We start from the raw sequence: 24,763 nt of genomic DNA, 5'->3' as shown, positions 1-24,763 counted from the left end.
TATGAAATTGTATTAGATCTAGGTTTAGGCAGGGGGTTAATTCATCTGGCTTTTAGTTAAGACCTGCAAAAATTTGTGGATGCTTTGTGGTCATTTGACTAAAAGCATATTGAAAGTTGTTTGGTTGACAAAAGCATAATAAGTTAAACTCCGCAGTTCATAGGAAGGCGGAAGGACTTACCTAGCAGCTAATTCTCAGAGGAGCAAGAATAACCAGAATTTATTTGTTGGTCAGCCAAACTAGAAGACGTTTGGGTGAAGTATTGATTACTAAAAAGGTACTTTACCCCTATACATTTTACATATTACTTCTTACATATTTGTAAAATATGTGCTCAAAGTTGATATGTGTATAATGTAAAGCTCAACACGCTGCAATCGTATAAGTAGTTCATTTGATCTTTTAGTTATAAGTAGTTCATTCGTAATGCAATCGTATAAGTAGTTCATTTGATCTTTTACTTATAAGTAGTTCATTTGATCCTTTATGTCGGACAGTCTTGATTTTGTTATCGAGTCACAAGAAAGAAGGGTAGGAAGAATTTGCGAGTGAAATTCATATACATGTGCGCCTTGGTAGTTGGCTAGTTGCAGTTTATGGGTGCAATAACTTTAGATAATAGCCCATCTTTGTCTCATACTTCTTTTTTTATAACTTTACTTGTCTATATTTATGATCAATTACCCCAAAACAGTTGAGGATAACGTGATGCTATTTCTGTTGGATAGTTAAGACACCTTACTAAATACTATACTATTGCTATTATTAGAGACAAAATAAGTATATGAACTTTGTATATTGTATCATTGTCTTTTATTTCTTTGGATACTTAATGCTAAAGGAATTAAATAAAAGGACTCTAGAATGATCTTGTTTCGGCGAAAATTCTATCCAGAGTGAAACCATTAGAACGAGGATTGAACTCTATGAGATCAAGCCTTTCGTTGTTTCTCAGTAGCACACTTGCTTAAACCAAACCACCGCCATTGCTAAAATTTTAAATTTTTTTTAAAGCTTGTGAACATTATGTTACTGAAGCAAATTTGGAACACATTTGCCCATCTTTATTGTACTTATAACATATGTATACTAGGTAATGTCCTCGTGTGGCCTGAGTCATGGAGCCTGTGTGCCACACCGCGACACGTATCTGTTTGATGTGTTAATTATTTTTATTAGACTAGCAAAGTTTATAGGTTTACAACATTGGGTGGGATGTATGCAACTATGCTGTACTTATGTTTTGCATTTTGATCCATTTCAAATCAAAGCACATTCTTGTTTGGTTACGTACTTTATTCATTAATTACAATTTTACTTTATTTAACCAATAGTTCTTAATTTCTATCCTCTTCTAAAATCGTACATCTCCCACATTGCGATTAAAAGAGAACGAAGAAAGTATAATAAAAGAACGACCAGTTTTAAAGCAAAATAGCTTTTATTGCAGCAATCAATCTAAAATCCATGTTGTCTATTTATATAACAATTGTCAAAGAAAAAAAATTCTTATTCCGTTTTTGTGGTGCTCCGTTTTTTGTGGTGCTATTTGCATCAGCACTTCCGTTCTCACTTCACATTTCTTCTTGATTAGTTGAGTTTATACCAACTTATATTTAACTTTCCATTGTTACACATTTGACCATCTTAATTAATCCCAAACATTTCTATTTTTGTATATTTAATCTCATTCAATTGTCTTAATCATTCAAGTAATAACACCCTCTACATCATCTGTTGTGTGCATCTTGAGATAGGCAACTCAAAAACATTTTAACTACATAATAACCAAATCGAACTCTTTATAGAGCGTTTGGTTCAACTCGTGGTATCTAAACATCGGGTTAGAGATCAAGCTCATGGTATTAGAATGCGCGATTTCTAGAATCCAAAACCCGAAAACAGATGTTTAATTGTTCATACAAATCATACATGATGATGTCTAAAGTGATAGATTATATTCCAATAGATAACATAGAATTGATTTGACAAATGAAAAGAGTGAGCAACAATAGCCCTTTTAGTACATCAGTCCATAAATATACTTATTTCAAAAGACATCTTTTAAGTTTTAGCATAGAATCTCAACTCTCTAAACATAAACACAAACATAACATTGTTAAAACAACACTGAAATCCTTATACTTTCCTAGCTAGTTCCCTTCCTACACCTCCTTCACAACACTACCCACTTTCACATCCACCCCATTTGCCACCTTTCCGCCTGCGACTGCGACTGCAGCAGTCGCAGTCGCAGCAGTAGTAATATCAGCAACTTTAGCCGCCTCCTTCTCATCTTCAGCATCCTTCCTCAACACCTTAGTAGCCTCCTCCTTCTCCTCGACAACGAAAGCATCAGTCGGAAACACCTTAGAGATCCCCGTAGGGTTCCTGAACACAATCTTCTCGCTTTCGGGGCTGTCAACTGTGATCTCAGATATAGTCACCCAAAGAAACAACTCCTTAGCCTTAACTCCAGTAAGCTTCTTAATCTTACAAGGCTCAACATAAGCAGTAACTTCAGAAGCATAACTAACTAACTTCCCAATCTTCTCAAACTTATGTTTGATCTCTTTCTTGTGTTTAAGCCAAACAAAGCCTGTTTCTTCAATGTATCCACATTCCTCAACATCTTGTAGAGGGAGAAGCCCATTGGGCAGGCCCACTTCTCTAAGAAGTCTCTTGGATTGGGCCAGGCAGACGTCGTTACCGTGGTATAACTCCGTCGCCTTGGCCCGAATCTCGTCTGTTATCATAGACATGATGTTTTCTTCCTTTTCTTCTTCTTGGGGTTGTTTTTGTGTTTGAAGGTTTTTTTCTGAGAAAATGATGAAGTTTTTTGTGGTGTTTTAGTATGAAATGGTGAAGTGAGGAAAAGGAAAGGGGTTGTTAATATATAGGCAAATGATTAGTACAAGTTTACCCTTTGAATTTGATTATATTTACAAGGGTATGCCACTTGGAATTTTTAAGTAGTTGGTCCATTGAATTGATAATTACTGAGATCATTAAATGTTTTCTTCATCTTTTGGTTCACCTCACTCTTCTCCTGTGTGTAGGATTTGTCCTTTTTTTTTTTTTTTGGGAAGATTTTTGTCTTTGTTTTAATGCCTTTTTTTGGCTGGAATTATGTCGGTAGATGTTTGTTAAACTAACTCGTGAGCTTTCATTTACTTCGTTGTAAGGACATGTATAGTTGCTATAATTCTAATAAAATCCGATCAACTCGAGGTGGCTGTAGCTCGCGTTATGGTTGATTTAGTCTTTAGGCACGCACGATAAGCTCGTCGTGTGTTTGCTTATCGGCGTAGCATTAACCACTAGACCGGTGTATAAAAAGACTTGAGCAAAATTAGATTTGTCCGAGCTATGTCTTAATGTAGAAATTAGTATGTCAAATGTCATGTGATTTTTTTCATAAATTTTGTACCTACAACCACAACCTTATTTATTGAGGAGTTTTCTAGAGCTGGCGCAATAGCTATAGACATTTGCAAGGTGGTGTACACGTTTTAATTTTTTGACGTAGTACACAAATCTAATATTTTGAAGGAATGAAATAGAAAGTTGTTCCTAATTCAAATTTTTTTGGTGGGTAACATCTTATTAATATAATGTCGTGACAAGACTATACATTTGGACATCTCGTATTTGAATGTCCTGCATTTTTAATGCAGAAAATCAGGCATGAAAAAATGAATTAATTGCATTACTTGCTGTGAACTTAAAGCTCTATATAATGTCTCTTTCACTGCAAGTTAACTTGGTAAAAAAACATAAATTAGGTCTTTGAAAAGTTGTGTAATTAAATGAGTCTATGAATTCATCTAATGTCATTGTCTTCATTTAGTTCACTATATCTCTAGCTTACCAAAAATTCTACAGTTATTTTGGCCTATTGGATAGATCTTGAAACGATTGCGTTTTATTAAATGGTAAGGTTAAATGGCAAATTGTTAGCCACTTAACGATCATTGACGTGAAGTAATCAAAAGGTCATTTATATTCTCATATAGTCATATGTGGCTATTCTTTTTCCTTAAGTCTTAAGTTATGTGGCCCTTCTTAAATTCATCCTTCAATTCACATGTTTATTGGATATTTTGTTAGTTTGATTATTATTAAGTGGCTAACATGTTCTCTTTATTTCTTTAACAGGCTCATTAAATAATCTTTGGAGAAGTGGTTACAAGAACTATAAGAAGGAAATTTCAAAGGAAAATCCAACAAAAGCATCATTTGGTTAAACTAAAAAGAACAGAAAAAAATTGATGGATGTGACTTGTATGCAACTTGTTAAGTACTGAATAGATCAATTTATTTTACGATCATATATTAAGAGGAAGTCACAGTTAATCAATTAGCTAAACTAGATAGAGAAGATACTTTAAAGACCATATGAAGAAATTTTATCATTTACTACAACAATGGTTGGTAATAAAATACATATTGTTCATATTAGTTAGAATCACCGATAACAATAACATGGTGATTCCGGACCACCCAATAATCTTTGAGCAGGTTGTTTATTTTCTGTTGTAAATTTGAGCTTAAGCCTAAGAAAGGTGAGTCCTCTAATCAGGCCATTTCTATTCTCTAATTATTAGATTAACAACATTTTATTGATTATTTTAATACTTGATGCATCAAAACAAATAATTTGGTTAACAACACAACTGCACTAGGGTTGAAAGAAATTTTCTTATTCCGCGTGGCATAAATAGAGGCTGTTGCCTGTTGAGATTATTTATTGTAAATTTTGATATTTTATTTATAAAATAGACAGATGATATTAATAATTGATAAAATGAATGAATAGCAATGTTTATGCACCTTGGTTCTTCTTACACTGTCCTTTTTTTTTTTTTTTACTTGTTCTAAATAAATTCTACAAGTACATCTGTACCATTACATATTAGCCAAGTTGACTTTTTGGGTCAAGCTAATAAAATTTGACGTTACTTTCTTATGTATACGATAAATTGGTGTAAAGTATAATCGAATTAGTAGTTTTCCTTGTTCTTCTAATGTTCTTAATAAAACCAAAAAAAAAAAAAAAAAAAAAAATAGTGTATAATTTGTACACTAATTCAACATATACATGTGAAGAAATAATTAGGTAGCAAAATTCTTTTGAAAGAAATTCAGGGGGAAAAACATTTACAAATGTATTGACTAGTGATGCAATGTAGGTGGAAGTTGTTAGCCCACCTAAGGGCCTAGTATAGTAAGCTCTAATGTAGGTGAAGGCAACAATATTGAGAAAGCATTGAAGACTAAAAAAAACAACTCAAACATTGATACTACCAATTGACATGTGATTTTGATGTATCTTCGTAGATTAGTCCTTACTTTTCAAATACGGAGACGAAAAAAAAAAAAGGAAAATACTTCGTATATGTCACTTCTTATTTATTAGCAGTACAGAGAATCCAATACGGAGTAATAGCAAAACTAAAGAGACTACAAGTGTACTATAACATCATTATGACCTTTATCTAAACCCTTCTTCCAGAAGCCTTGCAATTAAATGGTGATGGATTTAATTTATGAGCTATTTTGGTAGAGAGTAGCCATTTCAATGCTACCACCACCTTCCCAACCCTTATGGTGAAGTAGTAAACTATTCGGCAGTGAAAACACTTGTGCTCGCAGAGGCAGTAGGCTTAATACAAATTGCATTAGGAATTACTCTCGTGAAAAGAATTTTCTAATGTTTTCTCCTTTTCGAATCTTTATAAGCTGAATCAGAAAGAAATTGTGTGTTTTTACGTCAAAGGTAATTATGTTTCACTTATTGTGTTATTAGGGATCACGCAAAAGGTAGATATGAATTGAAACCTCGGCCTCAAAGCATGTTTTTTCAAACAACTACCTTGTACTGAAGCTAATACAATCAGATCTAAGTGGAAAGATAAATATGGCATTTGCGAAGAAATTGTTAATATATGGAATACATCATAAAGAACGAACTGTCGAACAGGAAGAAGCTACCTGACTAACTTCTTGAACTAATACTAGAGCATTGTAAATCTGTAAGCATTGTTCAATTATTTATGCAACACCCCAGTAGCATAGTTTGAAGGAGGTCGTGTTTACGGACAGCCATTAGATATGAGCAATGTTTCCCTAGGCGCAAATCAAGTTCCAAAAGAATCACGAAATATTATATTTCAGTAGCAAAATTTGAGAAGTATATTTTCCTTTTCACATTATCTTTCATCTACAACTCCATAAGCCATTACAACTGATCAGCCAAATAGGCCACGTAGAGTACCGGAATTTTTGACATGTTTACATGAGATATCAAGCTACAAAGATCCAAAGAATACTTGTAATACATTTGCTTCTGTCTGAGTTAGGAGTATTTTGATTGGGACCTCTACCACTCTAACTTGATGCTGCAGTCCGTATGCAACCTGCTTCTGTTTGTGGGGAGTAGTCGTTTAACATGGATTCGAGGTGACTTATTTCTTTAGGCATTGACCCAGTAAGGACCTGTTTCCAACACCATAAGATGCTTTAGCAGAATGCTGTTTAGAGTAAAGGCTATAAATTACAAAGCAAAACATACCAAAGATGCTTAAGTAGAAGTCAGAGTTGATGACATCCAACAAAACATCAACATAATAGGCCAAACTCTATGTAGGTGACAAATTACAACAACAAACCGACATTAGCCAATACCTCGTAACCACTGTCAGTTATAAGGACTTCATCCTCAATCCTTATCCCAACGCCTTGATACCTGCATATTACACAAATACAACCAATTAGTCACAAGTCACAACGCTCAATTCCATTTTTTTCTCAATAACTTTATGACAATTGGAAATCAGTCTAAGGATTTCTGGTGAGATGGAATATATACATATACCCTAACAAGACATAGTCAACTCAACTCGTAGTAGTTGTTCTCAAATCAACATCTTATGTGTCTATAAAATTGAAATTTCTGGTCAAATATAGAATATAAACAAGTTCAGTGAAAGACTAACAAAAGATTCTATAAGTCAGACCACAAAGATCTCAGTTTAATAAGGCGGGTCCTCCATCAAAGAAGGAATTGAATCCTCCCCACCTCCCTCAAAATTATCAAATGAATGATATAATATATCATTCTACCATCCTTCCCAATTAATAGTTAATCCTCTCGCCCAAATACACTGCTTAATTGAGGAAATTACCCTGCCCAAATAGCCAGCAGCTCCACATTTACAGTAGATCCAGGGCCACAACAGAGCATAAATACATCACCAATAGATATGGATCTCATCTTAAATCTTAAGAATAATCTAGGTCACGGTAATTACAAACAGACCTCTGCATTCCATAGCTTTTACTTACTTCAGACCTCAATGAATAAAAATTACAGTAATTCTAAACGGCATTGCAACAAGCAACAAAAATTGACTGCCTCATCTGCTAACAACATTTAATCATACAAGTAATGAAATCAAGACATAAACAGATGCAACCTAATACTCCATCCATACCTTTACAAGTGACACATGGTCATGCACACAGATGGACACATACATTAGTTAACTAACTAGTAATACTTCATCGGTTTTTTTTTAATTTTTGTTTTTTTTTTTATTTTAAAAGTAACATCTAAGATTGCATAGCTATATTAATGTGACCAATAATATGGAATAAGAAAGTTGGTTAAGTAATTACATATTAAGGAATGGAGGGAAATACCTCTCAGGAACACTGAAGGAAGATGGAATATATACACCTGGCTCAATCGTTATAATCTGGAGAAAAAAGCAGATACAGGAATTTTATCAAACAAAACAAGACATCTCCAGTGCATTCCATTCAACAGACCAAGCCCCATCTCATGTCACAAACAAGGGAAAAAATGTACCATAAAACACAGCCTGGGCAAAATTACAGGGCTGCTTTCTTGTTAGCGATGTGCAGAGGGGAAAGAAAATCAAAGATAGAAAAATCAAGGTTAAAAAATAGTCTACAACTTACAGCCCCTGGCTGCAGAGGACGATCAGTGCTGATTGTAGAACAATCATGTACATCCATCCCTAGATAGTGTCCTACACAGATCAGAAGCAAGTGGTAAGAAGTCAGAAGGTTCATATGTGGAACATATTTTTACACTTGCCAGTACAAGATCTAACTTGTCATAAGTCACAGTCCACTACGTCTAATAAGAGTAGCCAGAGAAAACCTATATTAGTTGGATTGAGCTGATGGTATGTTCGGCTACTGCTCGCTCTATTTTTCAGTACTCCAATATCTTTCAGTCCTTTGTAGAGTTTCTGAACCTGCAATTATACAGAGCACAGAGTTAGTTAACATACATCAAAAAGTGTCATTACCAAGTCAACAGATGGAACCCTTAATAATATCATATTGGAAAGAGATCAAAGAGATGAGTAATTGCTTGTTAATATATCGGTACAGAATGTCCTCTACATTTGCATAACAAAAATACCCGATTTTATTATTATACTACTTTTAAAATCAGATAGCATGAAAGTACTAATGCAGATATGTATATTATACTCCTTTTCCTCAGAAATACGTCTCACACTTTATTGTGGTAGATTTGAAAAAGCAGCCTATTAGAAACATTAACAAGGCAAACTTTAAGTGGAGCATCAATATTACAGAAAAGGTAGAAAATTTACAAACTCCAAGATAGAAACTGAGACACTTATTTCACAATAAGAGACTAAGATTAATAACCATGTGATGATGCGAATGTACATGGAATTATGATAGAGGTGTCTGAAAAGTTACCACAGGGATAACTAGCTTTTGGTAGCCAAGCGTTCATAGCGATGTTGCTTTTTGATCCTTCGATGTCGGCTCTTCCTATCATTGTGAAGCAGAATTCATCAAGTGTTGGATTGTTCACCCACCAATAGGGAACGTGACCTGGGTTTAGACCATTGTGAGACAGGTTAGTTTTACCCCTACTGATGACAATGTCGCAATGGTAATTCAACCTAGTACAAGAGGCCGTTGATTCACACAATTGGTCATCCACTTTGCTGAAAAGCCAGTGACGCGAAGCTACCTTGTGCTGGATTATAAATAAACGCCACTAAGTCAGAATCCGGGCTAGAAGCGACGCACGCGCCCGCCGCCCGATTGCCGTCCTACAATAGGGGTTCTGAGTTCCGTGCACTATTTGCGACTCCCAAGGACAAGGCATACCCGGTACCCGGTATGTCTGATTGCACCCTAGGACAAGGCATACCGGGTTCCGGGCACTATTTGCAACTCCCAAGGCCCTTAAGACATAATGATTAAAGATGACTCCCAAAGTTCCCCTTGGGAACCCTTGGAAGTACTTGGATGCATAATCTTGCCGGGTGAAAAAATGATATACAGATGGAAAATATGAAGGCTATAATACACGGAATCGGAGCGGTTTAAGAGGTGTCGAGACCCAGTGTCAGAATTTCACGGAACATTACGGGATACATCCCGCGGTCAGATAATATTGTTTCGACCCATATATAATCATTATCCGGCTACGTACAGGCCACGTGAAAGCTTGTAGCCAATACAAGAGGCGTGTACGAAAATGGATAAATTGACCGTTTTAAGGCAAATTGGATGGTTCCACCCACCAAGTTGGACTTCCGGAGGGGATTAGGGAGGGACCATGGTAAACTTCTCGACAATTTTTATTTCCGGGCGAAAAAAGGTCAAAAAATTCCTAAATTGAAGGCTATAATCCACGCTTTTAGAGGAATTTTTGATGTCACTGGCCCGGTGGCGAAAAGTCTTGAGACTCTAGGGGATACATCTTAGGGTCATATAATGACATTTGGAACCATATATGACCATTATATGTTGTAAAAAATGTCCGTGGTAGGCAACAATTCACGAAATCGGATCAAGTTTCGAACAGGTAAATTGGTCGTTATAAGGCATATTGGATGGTTCCCCCCACCTAATTCGACTCTCGGAGGGTATTAGGGGTCAGGGTAAACATCTTGGCATTTTTTATTTCCGGACGAAAAAAGGTTAAAAAAAATTCCAAAATTGAAGGTTATAATTCACGCTTTTAGAGGAATTTTTGATGTTACAGAGCCCGATGGTGAAAAATCTTGAGACCCTAGGGGATACATCTTAGGGTCATATAATGAAGTTTGGAACCATATATGCGAATTATATGTTGTAAAAAATGTCCGTGGTAGGCTTCGCTTCACGAAATCGATGCAAGTTTCGAACGGGTAAATTAACCGTTTTAATGCATATTGGATGGTTCCACCCACCCAATTGTACTCTCGAAGGGTATTAGGGACCATGGTAAATATCTCGGCAATTTTTATTTTCAGGCGAAAAAAGGTCAAAAAATTCCAAAATTGAAGGCTATAATCCTCGTTTTTGTAGAAATTTTTGATGTCACGGGGCCGGTGGCGAAAAGTCTTGAGACCCTAGGGGATACATCTCAGGGTCATATAATGACGTTTGGAACCATATATGACCATTATATGTTGTCAAAAATGTCCGTGGTAGGCTTCAATTCCCGAAATTGGTGCAAGTTTCGAACGGGTAAATTGACCGTTCAAAGGCATATTGGATGGTTCCACCCACCTAATTGGACTCTCGGAGGGTATTAGGAACCAATGTAAACATCCTGGCAAATTTTATTCCCGGGCAAAAAAAGGTAAAAAAGTTCAAAAATTGAAGGTTATAATCCACGCTTTTAGAGAAATTCTTGATGTTACGGGGCCCGGTGGCGAAAAGTCTTAGGGGATACAACTTAGGGTCATATAATGACGTTTGGAACCATATATGACCATTATATGTTATAAAAAATGTCCGTGGTAGGCTTCGGTTCACGAAATCGTTGTAAGTCTCGAACCGAGTAAATTGACCGTTTTAAGGCATATTGGATGGTTCCACCCACCCAATTGGCCTCTCGGAGGGTATTAGGGACCGTGGTAAACATCTCGGTATTTTTTATTTCCAAGCAAAAAAAGGTAAAATAATTCCAAAAATGAAGGCTATAATCCATGCTTTTTAGGGATTTTTTATGTTTTGGGCCCGGTGGCGAAAAAACTTGAGACCCTAGGGGATACATATTAGGGTCATATAATGATGTTAGGAACCATATATGACCATTATATGTTGTCAAAAATGTCCGTGGTATGCTACAGATAATGAAATCGGTGCAATTTTCGAACAAGTAAATTGACCGTTTTAAGGCATATTAGATGATTCCACCCACCTAATTGGATTCTCGAATGGTATTAGGGACCATGGTAAGCATCTTGGCGATTTTTAATTTCGAACGAAAAAATGGCACAATTTTCCAAAATTGAAGGTTATAAATCCACGCTTTTAGAGGAATTCTTGATGTTACGGGCCCGGTGGCGAAAAGTCTTGAGACCATAAGGGATACAACTTAGGGTCATATAATGAGATTTTAAACCATATATGACCATTATAAGTTGTCTAAAATGTCCGTGGTAGGCATCGTTTCACGAAATCGGTGTAAGTTTCGAACGGGTAAATTGACCGTTTTAAGGCATATTTGATGGTTCCACCCACCCAATTGGACTCTCGGAGGTTATTAGGGACCATGGTAAACATCTCCGCAATTTTTATTTTCAGTCGAAAAAAGGTCAAAAAAATTCCAAAATTAAAGGCTATAATCCACGCTTTTTGAGGAATTTTAGATGTTTTGGGCCCGATGGCGAAAAGCCTTGAGACAGTAGGGGATACATCTTAGGGTCATATAATGACGTTTGGAACCATATATGACCATTATATATTGTCAAAAATATCCGTGGTAGGCTTCAGTTCACGAAATCAGTGCAAGTTTCGAATAGGTAAATTGACCATTTTAAGGCATATTAGATGGTACCACCCACCTAATTAGACTCTCGGAGGGTATTAGGGTCCATGGTAAACATCTCGGCAATTTTTAATTCCGGAAGAAAAAAGGTTAAAAAATTCCTAAATTAAAGGTTATAATCCACGCTTTAAGAGGAATTTTCGATGTGACAAGGCCCGGTGGCGAAAAGTCTTGAGACCCTAGAGGATACATCTGAGGGTCATGTAATGACGTTTGGACCATATATGACTGTTATATGTTGTCAAAAATGTCCGTGGTAGGGTTCGGTTCACGAAATCGGTGCAAGTTTCGAACGGGTAAATTGACCGTTTTAAGGCATATTGGATGGTTCTACCCACCCAATTGGACTCCCGAAGAGTATTAGGGACCATGGTAAACAGCTTAGAAATTTCTATTTCCGGGTCAAAATAAGTGGAAAATCGTCCAAAATATAATACACGATTTCGGATCAATTTGACATTTTTTCAAAAAATGAACTAAAGAGTTCATATAAGGAGGTTTGAAACCATAAGACACCGATATAGATGTCCATAAAGTACCAAGAATTTTGAAATTCATGAAATATAGTGAAGTCATATAAGTATAATAATGTGATGTGATGTGACTTGATTATAGTGACGTCATATATTTATAATGATGTCATATAAGTGTATTGAAATGATGTGACTTGACTATAATGATGTCATATAAGTGTATTGAAATGATGTGACTTGACTATAATGATGTCATCAAAGTATATAAGAAGTGATATGACTTGACTATAATGATGTCATATTATGTAAATAAATTTTTAATGATGTGATGTCATAATATGACATGAGTTGACAATAATGATGTAATAAACACATTATATGCTATATATGATGTAATATGGGTAAAATAGTGATGTGATGTGATGTCACCATAATAGTGATGTGATTTAATAATAGTAATGGAAATAAACACATTATATGTTATGATGATTGATTTTACAATAGTGACTATTCATTGTTACTATTCACATGTGTGTGTTGATTTGACAATAGTAAAGTGATTATTCATTGTCACTATTCACATGTGTGTTGATTGATATGATGTGTGATGTATTATGTTGAGTAGATTGATATATTTGAACAAACTATTCATGTTTGTAATGTAAGTATCATATCTTATCTCATGTAAATAATCACCAACAACCTTAACTGTCCCCCAATCACCCTGTTTTGGGGTCAATCACCATATTCTCGGTCCCGGTCTCAAACCTCGAAAAAAGCACAATTAGGGAAATATGGGATGTAAAAACTATTAAAAACCCATCTCCCTCTTATTTCCCCATCTTCTGGACTGTTTCAGCAAATTTTTATATTTTTCCAATTACAGCCATTTTTCCCGTATTTTCCTTTTTTTAGGCCCACAAAAAATATTTTCTGGAAAATAAGTGTCAAAATGTAGATTAATACCCAGTCATTGGATTCCACAAAAGAAAACGAGGTGTTATTATCACATTTTCACAAGTTTTGACCCATTATTGTGTTACTGTGAGCCCGTGTTCACTAAGATTTTACAAGAGGTACAATATAAAGCTCTATAGGGGAAGGTAGGCAACTCAATGTTGAATAGCTATAATATAGTTATTCAATGTTGTTTCCTTTTCCGAACCAGAGGGAGGTTGTGTGCATTGCCAGACGCTAGGAAGAATGCACACAAAAATCTCACCAGGGGCAAGGCGGAAAATATGACGGTGTCATAGCTTCGAGGCCGGGAATGTACTTTAGTCAAATAACTATAGCTGTCTAACTTGTCTCAAAGCAACATGACAAGGTAGCATGGGATAAAGCAGGGTAATCAAACCATTGGCACATATTCTTCAGATGTTCTAGTAGCTTATGACTTGACAATAAAGATGGAGCTACATTTGGTCAAAGAAGTTGATCAATTGCCGAATATAGGGTAATTATCAAATAAAATACAGTGTTTATAGTATAAAATATTTCAGAATGAATAGCATATATACTCATGCTCCCTCCCCAAAAAGAAAAAGATAATTTGGGTATTGTATCTGCTTGTGAGATATCATATATCTGACAACCATAGCTAAGAGTACCAAGATTAGCAAACACACAAATTTCAAGCCTGAAATAACAGGCAAATAGAAAATAATCACCACACAGCACATACCGATTGCTCATGTATTTGTCGTATGCTTATGCCAGGTTTGCAGAGCTTTATACATTCTTTATTTGTCTCCAAAATAAGCTCATAAAGCTCAATCTGTAATTATGCGAAAAATGTCATCAGAGATTACAGCAATAAACTTGAGATAATATTTCCACTTTCCAGAATATAATAGCATTGGAGGCTTACGAAAGTAAAATTAAAAGGATAAACTAATGGTTTACCATGGCATCTTGGTGAATCATTTTACAAGGCAGATAAGAAACAAAAAAAGAAGGATACAACTAATAAGATTTAGAAAGAAATATTGCATAAAATATCTTAGAATAGAAGTCTTGGAGGACCCAAACATAAGTAGAGACAATCACTCCAATGCTGCTTTAAATTAGTCTTAAAGCCTCCTTACTTTGCAAAAATTTATGCCTAACACCTAGGTCTCAACATGATAGGGGTAAGCATCCATACAGACATACTGGTAAATATTTATTTTTACGTGAGATGGAGAAAACTTTCAAAACAAAGCTCCCAAGACATTAAGATGAAACATCTTTCAAAAAAAAAAAAAAAAGACATTAAGATGAAACAGATAACATACATGAGCAGGTGAAAATCTACCGTAGGGAGGCCATGTGCGAGTCATATCACTAACATAGCCATGAAACTCACATCCAATATCCATAAGTACAAGTTCCCCATCATTAACCTGCAAAAAATATATATTGCTTCATAGGATGCAAAATATGCTTAATATTTAAAAGGATAAGTAACAAGATGAACTCACTTTACGATCATTTCGAGAATAATGTACCACGCTGCCATTAGGACCACCACCCACAACCGGGTTGAATCTAGTAACGGTAAACAAAACAGAAATCACTCCAAAATTCCAAAAATCTTCTGTGCATAGCTATGGGACAAAATTCAGCATATTAGAATGTAGGAATTCGGCACATCAGCCAACAAGATCTTTTATACTATGTAGTATGTACATTTAATAGCACAAATTGCAAGGTAATGGCCAATAAGTCAACCGAGATTATCGCTATTGCCATCTTCCTTGATAAAGGTAAATTGGTTAGGCTAAAAATTAGAACTGAACTGCTGATGCATAAGGTTCATAATAAAAAAATATATGTATATATATATATATAACAAAAAGGGGGGGTGAATGTGCAATTTATTTCTCCAGTTTTTTTCCCTTTTCTTCAGGGGGGAAGGGGGGATGAAATCGGAACATATTATGTGAAAACATGACAATATGAGAGTCACCACCGTCTTATGCCTGAGCATGTTCAAAAGGGAGGAAAAGCTTACGCCATTCTTTGGGCACCTCTCATTTTGCATTCATATTCCACCTTTGCAGCCAACATACCTTCATGTGGATATATCTTTGAATGAAACACGGTCTGCAACTGAGCCTATGTATGAAACAAAAATGGCATTGGTTTCAGACAATTAACAAAGATAGTCACATCATTTACTACCAAATGAATTGAAACTAATCAATTATAGAAGGCGGAAGCATATTGTGAAAGATGACTATGAGATAGATACTGGTTTTTGAAATACTGTCTCAACAGTTTGATTGATTGCCAAAAAAATGCAAGAGAAGAAACACAGTGGGAAAGACAGACATCAACATGACATGAATTACAAAATCTTGGCCTCAATTAGAACTCTTCAACTTCTCAGAAGATACAAGCAATCCTGATAATCCAGAATTTGAGGATAAAGCAGAGCAAGCCATAAATCTAGAGAAGACATGGTAGCAAAGCCAAACAGAAATCACGTAGTTTCACAGGCTCATAGACAGCAGCATCGCCATCCCTGCAGTAGCACCACTTCCACGAAAGATTTTTCTTTTATAAACAGGTACAGAAAACTTGCAAATGAAAAAGAGATTACCTGACAAGCAATTGAAGCAGCCTTTCTCATCAACTCAACTTCAGCTGGTGATTTGAGCCAACGCAACTCATGAGTGTATTTAGAAAGATCTTTCACTTTGCCTTCAACAACTGTCTTTTGAAAAAACTCCGAGTCTGTGTAAGCTCTTGTAGCAGTTTTCACATTATGAAATACTTCAGAAGATCTTCCTAAAAATCCTGATAGCATCTGCATGCGTATGTGGGTCAGTGGATGAAGGATTTATTATGAATATTACAGCTATAAGGAACCAATGTAGAAACTTCTTTTATGCTACATGTATTTTGCCTTTGAAGTAAGTACCTCCTTCTCACTAGTGTAATCCAATAAGTAATATGTCAAACAAACAGCAATCCATCCTAGTGTCCCCCTTTAATGTCTCCTAATACAACACCCACAAATCAAATTTGGAGGGTAGAGAGAAAATTTAGATCCAGTTTTCTGCTAATGAAGATGAGCAGCACAGCAAGATTTAAGGTAAATGCCACAGAAAAAGTTTGACAAAATACCTGTTGAAGTTCGCTAATGGGTTTTGCCTGATCAGCCTTGAATATCTCCAGTGCCTCATTCACGCCAGCAGTATTCCCTTCCCAAGTGACATCCTAGGATCAAACAGAAAATATTTTCACGAAGTAACGAATTCAACGTATCAGAAATACATAACAGCATCATGATTACGCTGTCACTATAAGAACCTTAACTCCCATTCTTTTGATTAGGATTGCAGAAATTACTAGATTACATGTTGGAAGTCTGTTGTACATACATGAAGTGTTGGCTCTGGCATGAACATACACAAACCGATATCATGACCTAAAACAGCTATGCCACCGGGTTGCTGACAGCCAGTGATATACAGATAGTCAGCATCTTGCCGAAACGGGTAAGGCACAACATCAGTCATCATCTTCACCGGGGCAGCTGCAATGATGGCAATACTCTTCTCAGGGAGAAGCTCTAACAATTTCTTTCGTCTGGAGATATATTCATCACAAGTTATACCAGGAGTCATCTCCCCTTCTTTCAGCAACTACAAAAATATGAAGTAAATTATCAATTCCTTTTCCCCCTCAAACACGACAAATTGACAGTCAACAAAAGCAAAAACAAGTGATCAATCCAGCAATACCTCAGGATGAGAAGCTGCAGTCGGCTGACCCGCATCAAAGATCTTTGTTGAACAATATGTCCGGCATCCATTTGCCTAGAAAACCAAAATACCCAACACTCAACAGTCAACAGCATATTTGAGATAGAGGGATCACTGACTAATTAAATTTGGATTTTAAAATAAAAACCAACTTCTCCTATGAAAAGTATGCTTGTATAACAATCAAATTTGGATTTACACTCAGAATCTAAATGTAGAAAATTGTCAATTGATCCATTTCTATAATTATTACGGAGTACTTCGTAAATCATAAGTAATTTCTCGATCAACAGGTTCGTATCGTTTCCACAACAAATCAGTCCAATCCCAAGGTCAAAATGCGATTTCTACTACTTAGCTGCAATTGTAAATCTGAACTCTAATAATCCAGATAGAAAGACAAAGTGATGATTACATTTACATTGACATTATGTTACACAATAGAAACTGATTCCTGCACTTCAAATAACAGAATGTAATGATGGAAACAATCACAAAAGTAATTACAATTAGATATGATTCTAATGATTGAACAGCAGTAGAAAACAATATTGAGTAAAAATTGACATTATTAGTAGTTCGTATAAACTCAGAAAAGATTGGAGCTTCAGAATTATAACAAAAAAACAAATATTAATACTAGAAAATTCATTAATTTGACATTAATTGAAAACAAAAACAAATTTATATTCAACACTGAAGCAAAAATAAGCAGAATCAGAAATCATAGAAGATTTGAAGCGCAAGAACCATACTTTACTGTAAAAATTTCTGTGCAACAATCTTCTGGTTAAGGACTGCATCATTTATGGAAATGGTGATCCCGAAAATGGGGAATTGCTGAATTTTGGTTGAAGAAACCTCGTAATAACACTTCAGAGAGACAAATTGTCTAAAACCCTTTAATTTAGGGTTTAAGGTTTTTTATTCTCTTTTTTTTTTTTTTTTTGGTATGGGTGAATAAGGGATTATGGCCTTAAACCAACAGATGAGAGATCATAGGTGGTGTGTAATGTGTTATACTGTTGTGTATCTTTGGAAGTGGACAAATCACAAAGCATGAAAGCACCCCTTCCTTAATCGAGACAAATTAATCAAATCGGTGTTAAATTTAACACTCGTTTTATTGTTTAACATTTAAAAAAAATTGTTTTTTTTTTTTTTTTGACAAAAGAGTTTTTTCTCGTGTTTTGTGGAATGTCAAAAAAATTTGTCATACAATCTTAAATCGTTATACATATTGGCATATTGCATCCTCAGGCAGTGATGAAAATATTCTTTTATTATAAGAGGATGAGGTTACGTGAAAATCAATTTCGGACAAGATTTCCTACTTATTTTTGTTCATTTTTCTCTACAATGTGCTTGAAAGTGTCCCTGTTTAAACTATTTCAAAGAATTTAACTTCACACTATCAGAAACTACTTGGATTCGAGGGGCAAGTAAACCACAGTACATAAGGACATAAGGTGATAAAATCAGTCTGGAAAGCAAAAGGGTAACAAGTTGTTTGCATACAAATACATATTGCCATATTGGTTGAGTGCGTTAAAAAGTATTAATGTTACATAAATCGCCTAAGAAAATCTTTGACCTCATCAATATATGGAGGTCTTGTAGGAATTATATGACCAGAATCGTGCTCGATAATCACTCTGCATCCATCTTCAAAATATGATGATAGTTCTCGGCTAAAACCAGATGATATTTGCCTATCACCTCCATCCTCACTTCCAAAAACATGAAGTGAAGGGAGAGTAATGGATCCTTTTTCATGTCCAGTTAGATTAACAGCAAATCCAGAACATAATATTACAAATCTGAAACCTAATTCAAGGTCTAGTCTTCCTCTCTCAGCACACATAAGAGCCACCATAGCAGCTCCCTGTGAAAAACCCAAAATGCCGTCAAAGGGCCCATCCTTAGAAACAACAAATTTCAGATACAGTAAAGACTCGGTAAATCCCTCAGTCTGCTGCTGATACTGAAGTGGATCAAAAGGCTTTTCAGTCCTTTCCCAATGAGTTGCTTCCTTCTTGTGGAAATCAGGAGCTACCAACCATGCATATTTCTTGCTGCAATTTTTAGTAGGTGGGGAATAGTCATGATGAGGAGGACTTGATATGCACTCCTCTGGTTTACGAGGTTGGTATATAAATGGTAATTCATGGGGAGCATTCACAAAAACAAACTCTGCCAAGCTTTTCAGTTTTTTTGCCAACGAGGCAGTTCTTCCTTTGAAACTAGAAGCATTCTGACGAAATCCATGAAGACACAATATCCGGAGTTTCTTCGAAGGCCCTATACTTCATCAGATGGAAAACCATAATAGAGTTTAGCGGCAGTTGTAGCATTTACTTTCTAAAGGAAAGAATAATGATCAATTCATGGTGAAACAACTTTGATCCAGAGAGAACCAACACAGAAAGGTGTTCAGTGACCTCATATTAGACAGAACCCATTTCTTTGTGTAATCATGGAAAGATTCAGTTACTACAATTGTGGTGTGTAAGTCAATAGAAAAGTCTGAAGATGAAACCTTACCAGGAATGCAGGGTAATTGAGAGTGGCTTGCGCTAAGAGGGGTTGGACACTCAGTGGGAGCTGTTTCAACATCACATGCCAGAATTACTTCAGGACTATTATCATTGACTAGTGGAACAGACTGGGCAACTTTTCCATATTTCTGACACAATTCACAAGCATATTGGGCATTCTCCTTCTGTAGAAACAAGAACCGAAGCTTTCAATGGAGTACAATAATCAAACAATTGTAGACCATCATAGATCTAGAAACTGATAACTATGATAGATGTTTGCAAAAGTAGGTGAATATGATGATTATTCGCAATCAACGTCAAGATTTACCAGTCAAAAGCTCAAGTTTAGCGATTTCAAAAAGTCAAGGAAAACACTTGTATAAAGCGGGAGTGTTGTATACAATAGACCTATAAACCTTAAATCACATTAAGGGTAACTTCGCAAAAAAGGTAGCTTTAATGATTTGAGGTGATTAAGCCTGGTGTATACAAGAGAGATAATGGAGGTTTCTTGAGCATCAAGGATTCAAGGGCAGTGAGCTAAAATTCAAATGATATAGTTCTTCCCAGCATTCACTACAAGAATACATCTCATCCACAGCTTAGGGACTCTAGAGATCATAGACCACTTGACCATAATGCCTCAAGACAAGGTCCCCAAGACCATCCCTAAACAAGTGACATGCTTTCCCTTCGACTTCTTTTCAGGCATTAATTGGTTCTCAAGGATCAAGATCTACAAAGGAGAAGTTAGAATTTTACTTCTAGCAAATCTTCATATATATCATTTTAAATCTCTAAGAAAAACATATTTCCTCCAATCATCCGCATTATCGACACTTGTTCAAATTTCGAAACTCACCCAATATGCAATTAAAAATCATTCTAGCCTCAAAGCATAACATATTTCCCGCAAGGACTTCTCTATATCAAGTGTAGTGTGGAGACTATAAACCCTACCCAATAAAAATCCATGGTGACTTAATAATCTCCAGCAAATAAGCCATCCTTCAACCAAAGCTCATTCTTAAAATGGGTATCAGTCTATCAGATGGGTAACAATGTAAAAGGATGTTTGAATTTATTGTGTAAAACTTTTATTATTCATTATCCTTACCTGACAATCAATGCAGACCAATACAAGCATCCGACAAAATGCACAACGACAGCGTGAGGAGTAATCATCAAAAGAGGTCCCACAAAGGAGGCATTTACCCATGATATATTTACTCGAACTCCCAACTGAAATCCTACCAGAAGAATAAACGGCATCAGCCAAATAGTATAATAGCATTATGATTAAACAATGATTAATCAGAGAAACTCTTATGTAAGACAGGCATGCATATTAGAACAGTCCAAGACATCCCAATTTCAGTAGAATACTATCTTATATACCGATTAAAGCAACTGCCCCCAATTGCAAGACGAGCACCTAGCCAAATTTTTGTGTACTTCATTTTAACAAAATCAGACAAGAAACAAACTTAACAAGGTTGCAGAAAAATAATGTATTCTAGATATTCACTTACTCAGCAGCTTAAAAGTACATTCTAAGATTGTGGAACTGGTGAATCTAAAGGCTAAACATAATAGATATTGAAGAAGGCTCAGACCAAAAAAAGGCTTACCGGGGGTCATAGACAAAGTTTTTTCCTTTAAAAAATCCACCATCAGGAAATTGTTCTAGGTAACGCTGTATTCTGCCATACAACTGCAGTTAAACTACATTGGGTCATGAAAAGTCTCTTAGACACAAAGTATGAACAACGAATTAACAAGAAGGCAACAATAACAAGACAACAAACAGTAGTTCATGAAACAAACATAGATACATATGCCAACCTGAAATACATTCTCAAAGCCAGCACCTTTCGATCTTATGTAAGCAGATGCCATCTCACACCTTATTCCTCCTGTACAATACCTGAAGCATAAATCAACAAGCTGAGGTAAGGTCAAAACAGAGATAGGAACATTATTTCACAAAAAAAAATAAAAAAAATATAAAAATATAAAAAAAATAACTTCAGCAAGAACCTAGCAGCAGCACTCTTTCTTATTAAAAAACTAGACTTCAGTTCAAGTAAGAGCTCTTCATAGATAAAAAGATGAGCCCAAATTTTCTTGACATGGAGGCAAGTAGCATAACCAAATTAAAGAGATACTGTGTTTAGTTAACTCCATCATTTGTCAGTGACTTGAAGTTTTGAAGAGCATCGGCATCATCACAGGATTTAAACCAGAATTTCTATTTTTTTTAAAAGCTCTACAGAGCATCAAATCTTTGGTGGAATTTAGAATGAAGCACAGTACCGATACTAAAGTCTTCAGACTTGATGATCTACAAACAGTATAGTGAATATTAAGCTCTACAGGGAAGCTGTGTAATGAGAGGACTGAAGATCAAGCTTCAAAAGTTTGATTTGTTTGATCGATGAATCTATGACCCATTAAGTGAAGCCCTGGAGGGACAGTTAAAAGGGCCTTTATATTCACTATATTTCCCAATGATACTGAAGTGGAAGTAGTCTTTAGATTGATGGAGTTGTAGCTAAAGGTGATGATTTAAAATATTTGCATAACAGCTAAGGCAGTTTTCCCATTCCCCATGGGTTGACAGTTTATTTAGTGTAATACCTTTAACAGGATAAATTTGACAAAGCACGAGCTTCAGCACCAATCTTACCTAATGTCTCAAAAATAATCCAACTTGGGATGCAGTAGGCAGATTGGATGCATTAACACTACTAAGCCTAATCCTAAAAAGAACAGAGAGATGCCCATGATAGCCTTCTTCTAAAGTGCAATGATGTTAATATCTACGGTTGGATATTGATTTAATACATTGAGATCCAACACCAAGAAATGGTGATCTTTTGGAGACACGGAAAATTAACAAATATGGGGAATGAACTCAGAAGAAGAAACCTCAATCTTGAAAATGGTTTATGTGGAAGAAGATTCAATTGACAAAGCCCAAAGGAATATTTAAGATTATTGGGTTGAGGCAGACTAATGAGGACATTATAAAGCAGGTAAAGGGGATGGTTAGGAGACAAAATGGTCTTCTATACTTTGGGAACCCGAACTTTCCAACTTGATTACATCACCTTCATTATTTATAGAAACATTGTTCTACATTGCTAACTAACCCCCCTCCCCCCAGAAAGAACTTAGTAAAAATTAAGCCTTCAAACTTACATGAGGACGCAATTGCCACGCAGCTTATCAGCATTACTGTCTATCCAGGCAGGCAAATCACTATACTGCCTTGTAACAGGATCCAAAGTCTCAACCTCTGGAGACTCAAACTTCCCAATTCTCGTCTCATACAAGTTCCTTGCATCCAGTAATACAAGCTTTTTAAAGTCGATTGGCGACTCCTCTTTTAAAAGTTCTCCTTCCAAACACAACAAAATTCACATTGCCAATTAAGTACAAACAATTGCCAACATACCTCCAACAAAAATGACAAAACAATTTACAACATTAAGACTACTCCATCCCACTTATATAAGCCACATTCCTACCATCCTACATTGCCACCACTTTTTTTGGGGGATTAATTTGTAGTATGATACTTAAACATATGCTCTCAACAATAGTAAGTAGTAGTTATCATTGATAATAATAGCATTTTGAGCAATTTCGAGCAAATTCCGTAAATTGAGGACTTAGAAAGCATTATTCTATATACACCAATCATCAGATAACTCATAATTAACCTAGAAATGCAATCAATATACGCATTTAAAACCAAAAATATGAGCAATTCTACAAATTAACGATCAAAAGAACATAAAACTCCTTCAATTCACAAACAATCAAAAGAAATACGAAATTACATACCAGAATTCTGAAGAACTGAGTGAAATTCAAGCGCAGAAAGATGCCGCCCAGCATTCGAAATCGAAGGAGACTTAATCAAAGGATTCGACGAAAGAGTAACCAATTCCTTAACAATTCGAATAGAAAGCGAAGTGAAACCGCACTCTTTGGCAACCTCCATACTCAAGGGTTCATCGCAGGAAGCAAGCTTGAAGTCGGTACCTTCGAAGAAACCGCCATAACTGTCGAGGAGAGCAGCGATGTGGTTATGGAGGAGAGAGAGTTTACCGCCGATTGTGACATTGACGCCTTGAGGAGCGAGTCGAACTCGGCCGAGTAGACCGAGTGAGGAACAGTTTGACTCGTAGAATGTGAAGAGTTGGGTTAGGTTTTCGATGGGAGAAGAGGTGTACTTGTAGTATAGTAGGACTCCTTGTTTTTCTTCTTCTTCATTGGTTTCGGACATTGATGGAGTTGTTTTCTGTGTTTCTCTCTCCTCTGTGTTGAGCTCAGCAATGGCGGCCATTGATGGAGAACAAATGGTGAATTAGAGGGTATCGGGTAATGGGTTGCTAAGCCCAGACTTGTAAAGTAATTCCTCCGTATTTTTTATAGTTGCAACAGTTTGACTTTTACACTATTCATGTGTTTTACTTTGACTAATTTTGACGGTTTATAAATTCGTCTCGGTTTATACAATTTTAATATCAAATTTTTATAAATTTTACATATTGATAATTAGTAATATTAAAGATTGAAAACATACATCGATAAGCGTAAAAAGAGAAATACATTGCCTTTAGGTTAGATGAAAATGAAGTACAACAAAGAGTATAATGCATTGCCTTTAGGTTAGATGAAAATGAAGTACAACAAAGGAAGTATAAGTACAACAAACGACAAGCGTGAAAAAAAAAAAACAAAGGAAGTACTAAAGTCTAGAAATAGCAACAACATAACATGAAAATGTGTAATGCATTGCCTTTAGGTTAGATGACATTGGGCCATGTCGAGCTCGTATCCATACAGTTGGTTAGAACAATAGAACCACCAAACCATGATACGACCTCCTAGCCATATGGCATAGTATGTCAAAGGGCAGTTTTAACATGGTTGGTCAAATTTCAAGTAATTAAACGTGATTTATACTATGGCGGCTTTTTTACAGATTCATATCATCTATCTTGGATAGACTTTGTTACTTTGTCCAAAAGTGGTGCGAAGTGGAAAGAAAGTAGTGAAGTACTCCACTTGTAAAGTACTTGTAACGAAAGGAGTTAATAATCAAAACATGACCTCAATTATGTTAATATACTTGC

The 24,763-nt window shown here is 35.8% G+C and overlaps 3 protein-coding genes across 3 annotated transcripts; all 3 read right to left on the bottom strand.

The window, feature by feature from the left end:
- Positions 1-2,000: 2,000 nt before the first annotated feature.
- Positions 2,001-2,855, bottom strand: LOC145605599 (uncharacterized). The gene has a single exon (XM_081661673.1). It carries the CDS (start codon positions 2,761-2,763, stop codon positions 2,167-2,169), a length of 597 nt encoding a protein of 198 aa, XP_081517799.1. The 5' UTR covers positions 2,764-2,855; the 3' UTR covers positions 2,001-2,166.
- A 3,291-nt stretch (positions 2,856-6,146) lies between these two features.
- Positions 6,147-18,080, bottom strand: LOC145604934 (intermediate cleaving peptidase 55, mitochondrial-like). Its single transcript, XM_081660924.1, has 14 exons — positions 17,829-18,080; positions 17,053-17,127; positions 16,690-16,953; positions 16,433-16,525; positions 15,906-16,112; positions 15,315-15,418; positions 14,782-14,848; positions 14,596-14,703; positions 14,004-14,096; positions 8,193-8,289; positions 7,988-8,058; positions 7,706-7,761; positions 6,689-6,749; positions 6,147-6,499 (listed from the first exon to the last, which is right to left on the bottom strand). Exons 1-14 carry the CDS (start codon positions 17,877-17,879, stop codon positions 6,392-6,394), a joined length of 1,455 nt encoding a protein of 484 aa, XP_081517050.1. The 5' UTR covers positions 17,880-18,080; the 3' UTR covers positions 6,147-6,391.
- Positions 18,081-18,483: 403 nt separating this feature from the next.
- LOC145605678 (rhodanese-like domain-containing protein 6) lies at positions 18,484-23,999 on the bottom strand. Its single transcript, XM_081661750.1, has 7 exons — positions 23,466-23,999; positions 22,818-23,016; positions 21,459-21,540; positions 21,245-21,327; positions 20,731-20,863; positions 19,618-19,795; positions 18,484-19,374 (listed from the first exon to the last, which is right to left on the bottom strand). The coding sequence occupies exons 1-7, from the start codon at positions 23,968-23,970 to the stop codon at positions 18,638-18,640; spliced, it is 1,917 nt and encodes a 638-aa protein (XP_081517876.1). The 5' UTR covers positions 23,971-23,999; the 3' UTR covers positions 18,484-18,637.
- Between the last annotated feature and the right edge of the window lie 764 nt (positions 24,000-24,763).

Source organism: Chenopodium album, chromosome 22 (genome assembly GCF_948465745.1).
Source record: "Chenopodium album chromosome 22, dcCheAlbu1.1, whole genome shotgun sequence".
Taxonomy (NCBI): Eukaryota; Viridiplantae; Streptophyta; class Magnoliopsida; order Caryophyllales; family Amaranthaceae; genus Chenopodium; species Chenopodium album.
This window is presented reverse-complemented; position numbering and strand designations above follow the sequence as displayed.

Coding starts and splice junctions, on each gene's coding strand:
- LOC145605599 (XM_081661673.1), bottom strand. CDS start 2,763: ATGTCTATGATAACAGACGAGATTCGGGCCAAGGCGACGGAGTTATAC.
- LOC145604934 (XM_081660924.1), bottom strand. CDS start 17,879: ATGATGCAGTCCTTAACCAGAAGATTGTTGCACAGAAATTTTTACAGT. Junction 16,526..16,689: donor TGCCAGAGCCAACACTTCAT/GTATGTACAACA, acceptor GTTTGATCCTAG/GATGTCACTTGGGAAGGGAA. Junction 14,704..14,781: donor ATTCTCGAAATGATCGTAAA/GTGAGTTCATCT, acceptor TATTTTTTGCAG/GTTAATGATGGGGAACTTGT.
- LOC145605678 (XM_081661750.1), bottom strand. CDS start 23,970: ATGGCCGCCATTGCTGAGCTCAACACAGAGGAGAGAGAAACACAGAAA. Junction 23,017..23,465: donor CTCAGTTCTTCAGAATTCTG/GTATGTAATTTC, acceptor TGTGTTTGGAAG/GAGAACTTTTAAAAGAGGAG. Junction 21,541..22,817: donor CGTGGCAATTGCGTCCTCAT/GTAAGTTTGAAG, acceptor TTTATGCTTCAG/GTATTGTACAGGAGGAATAA.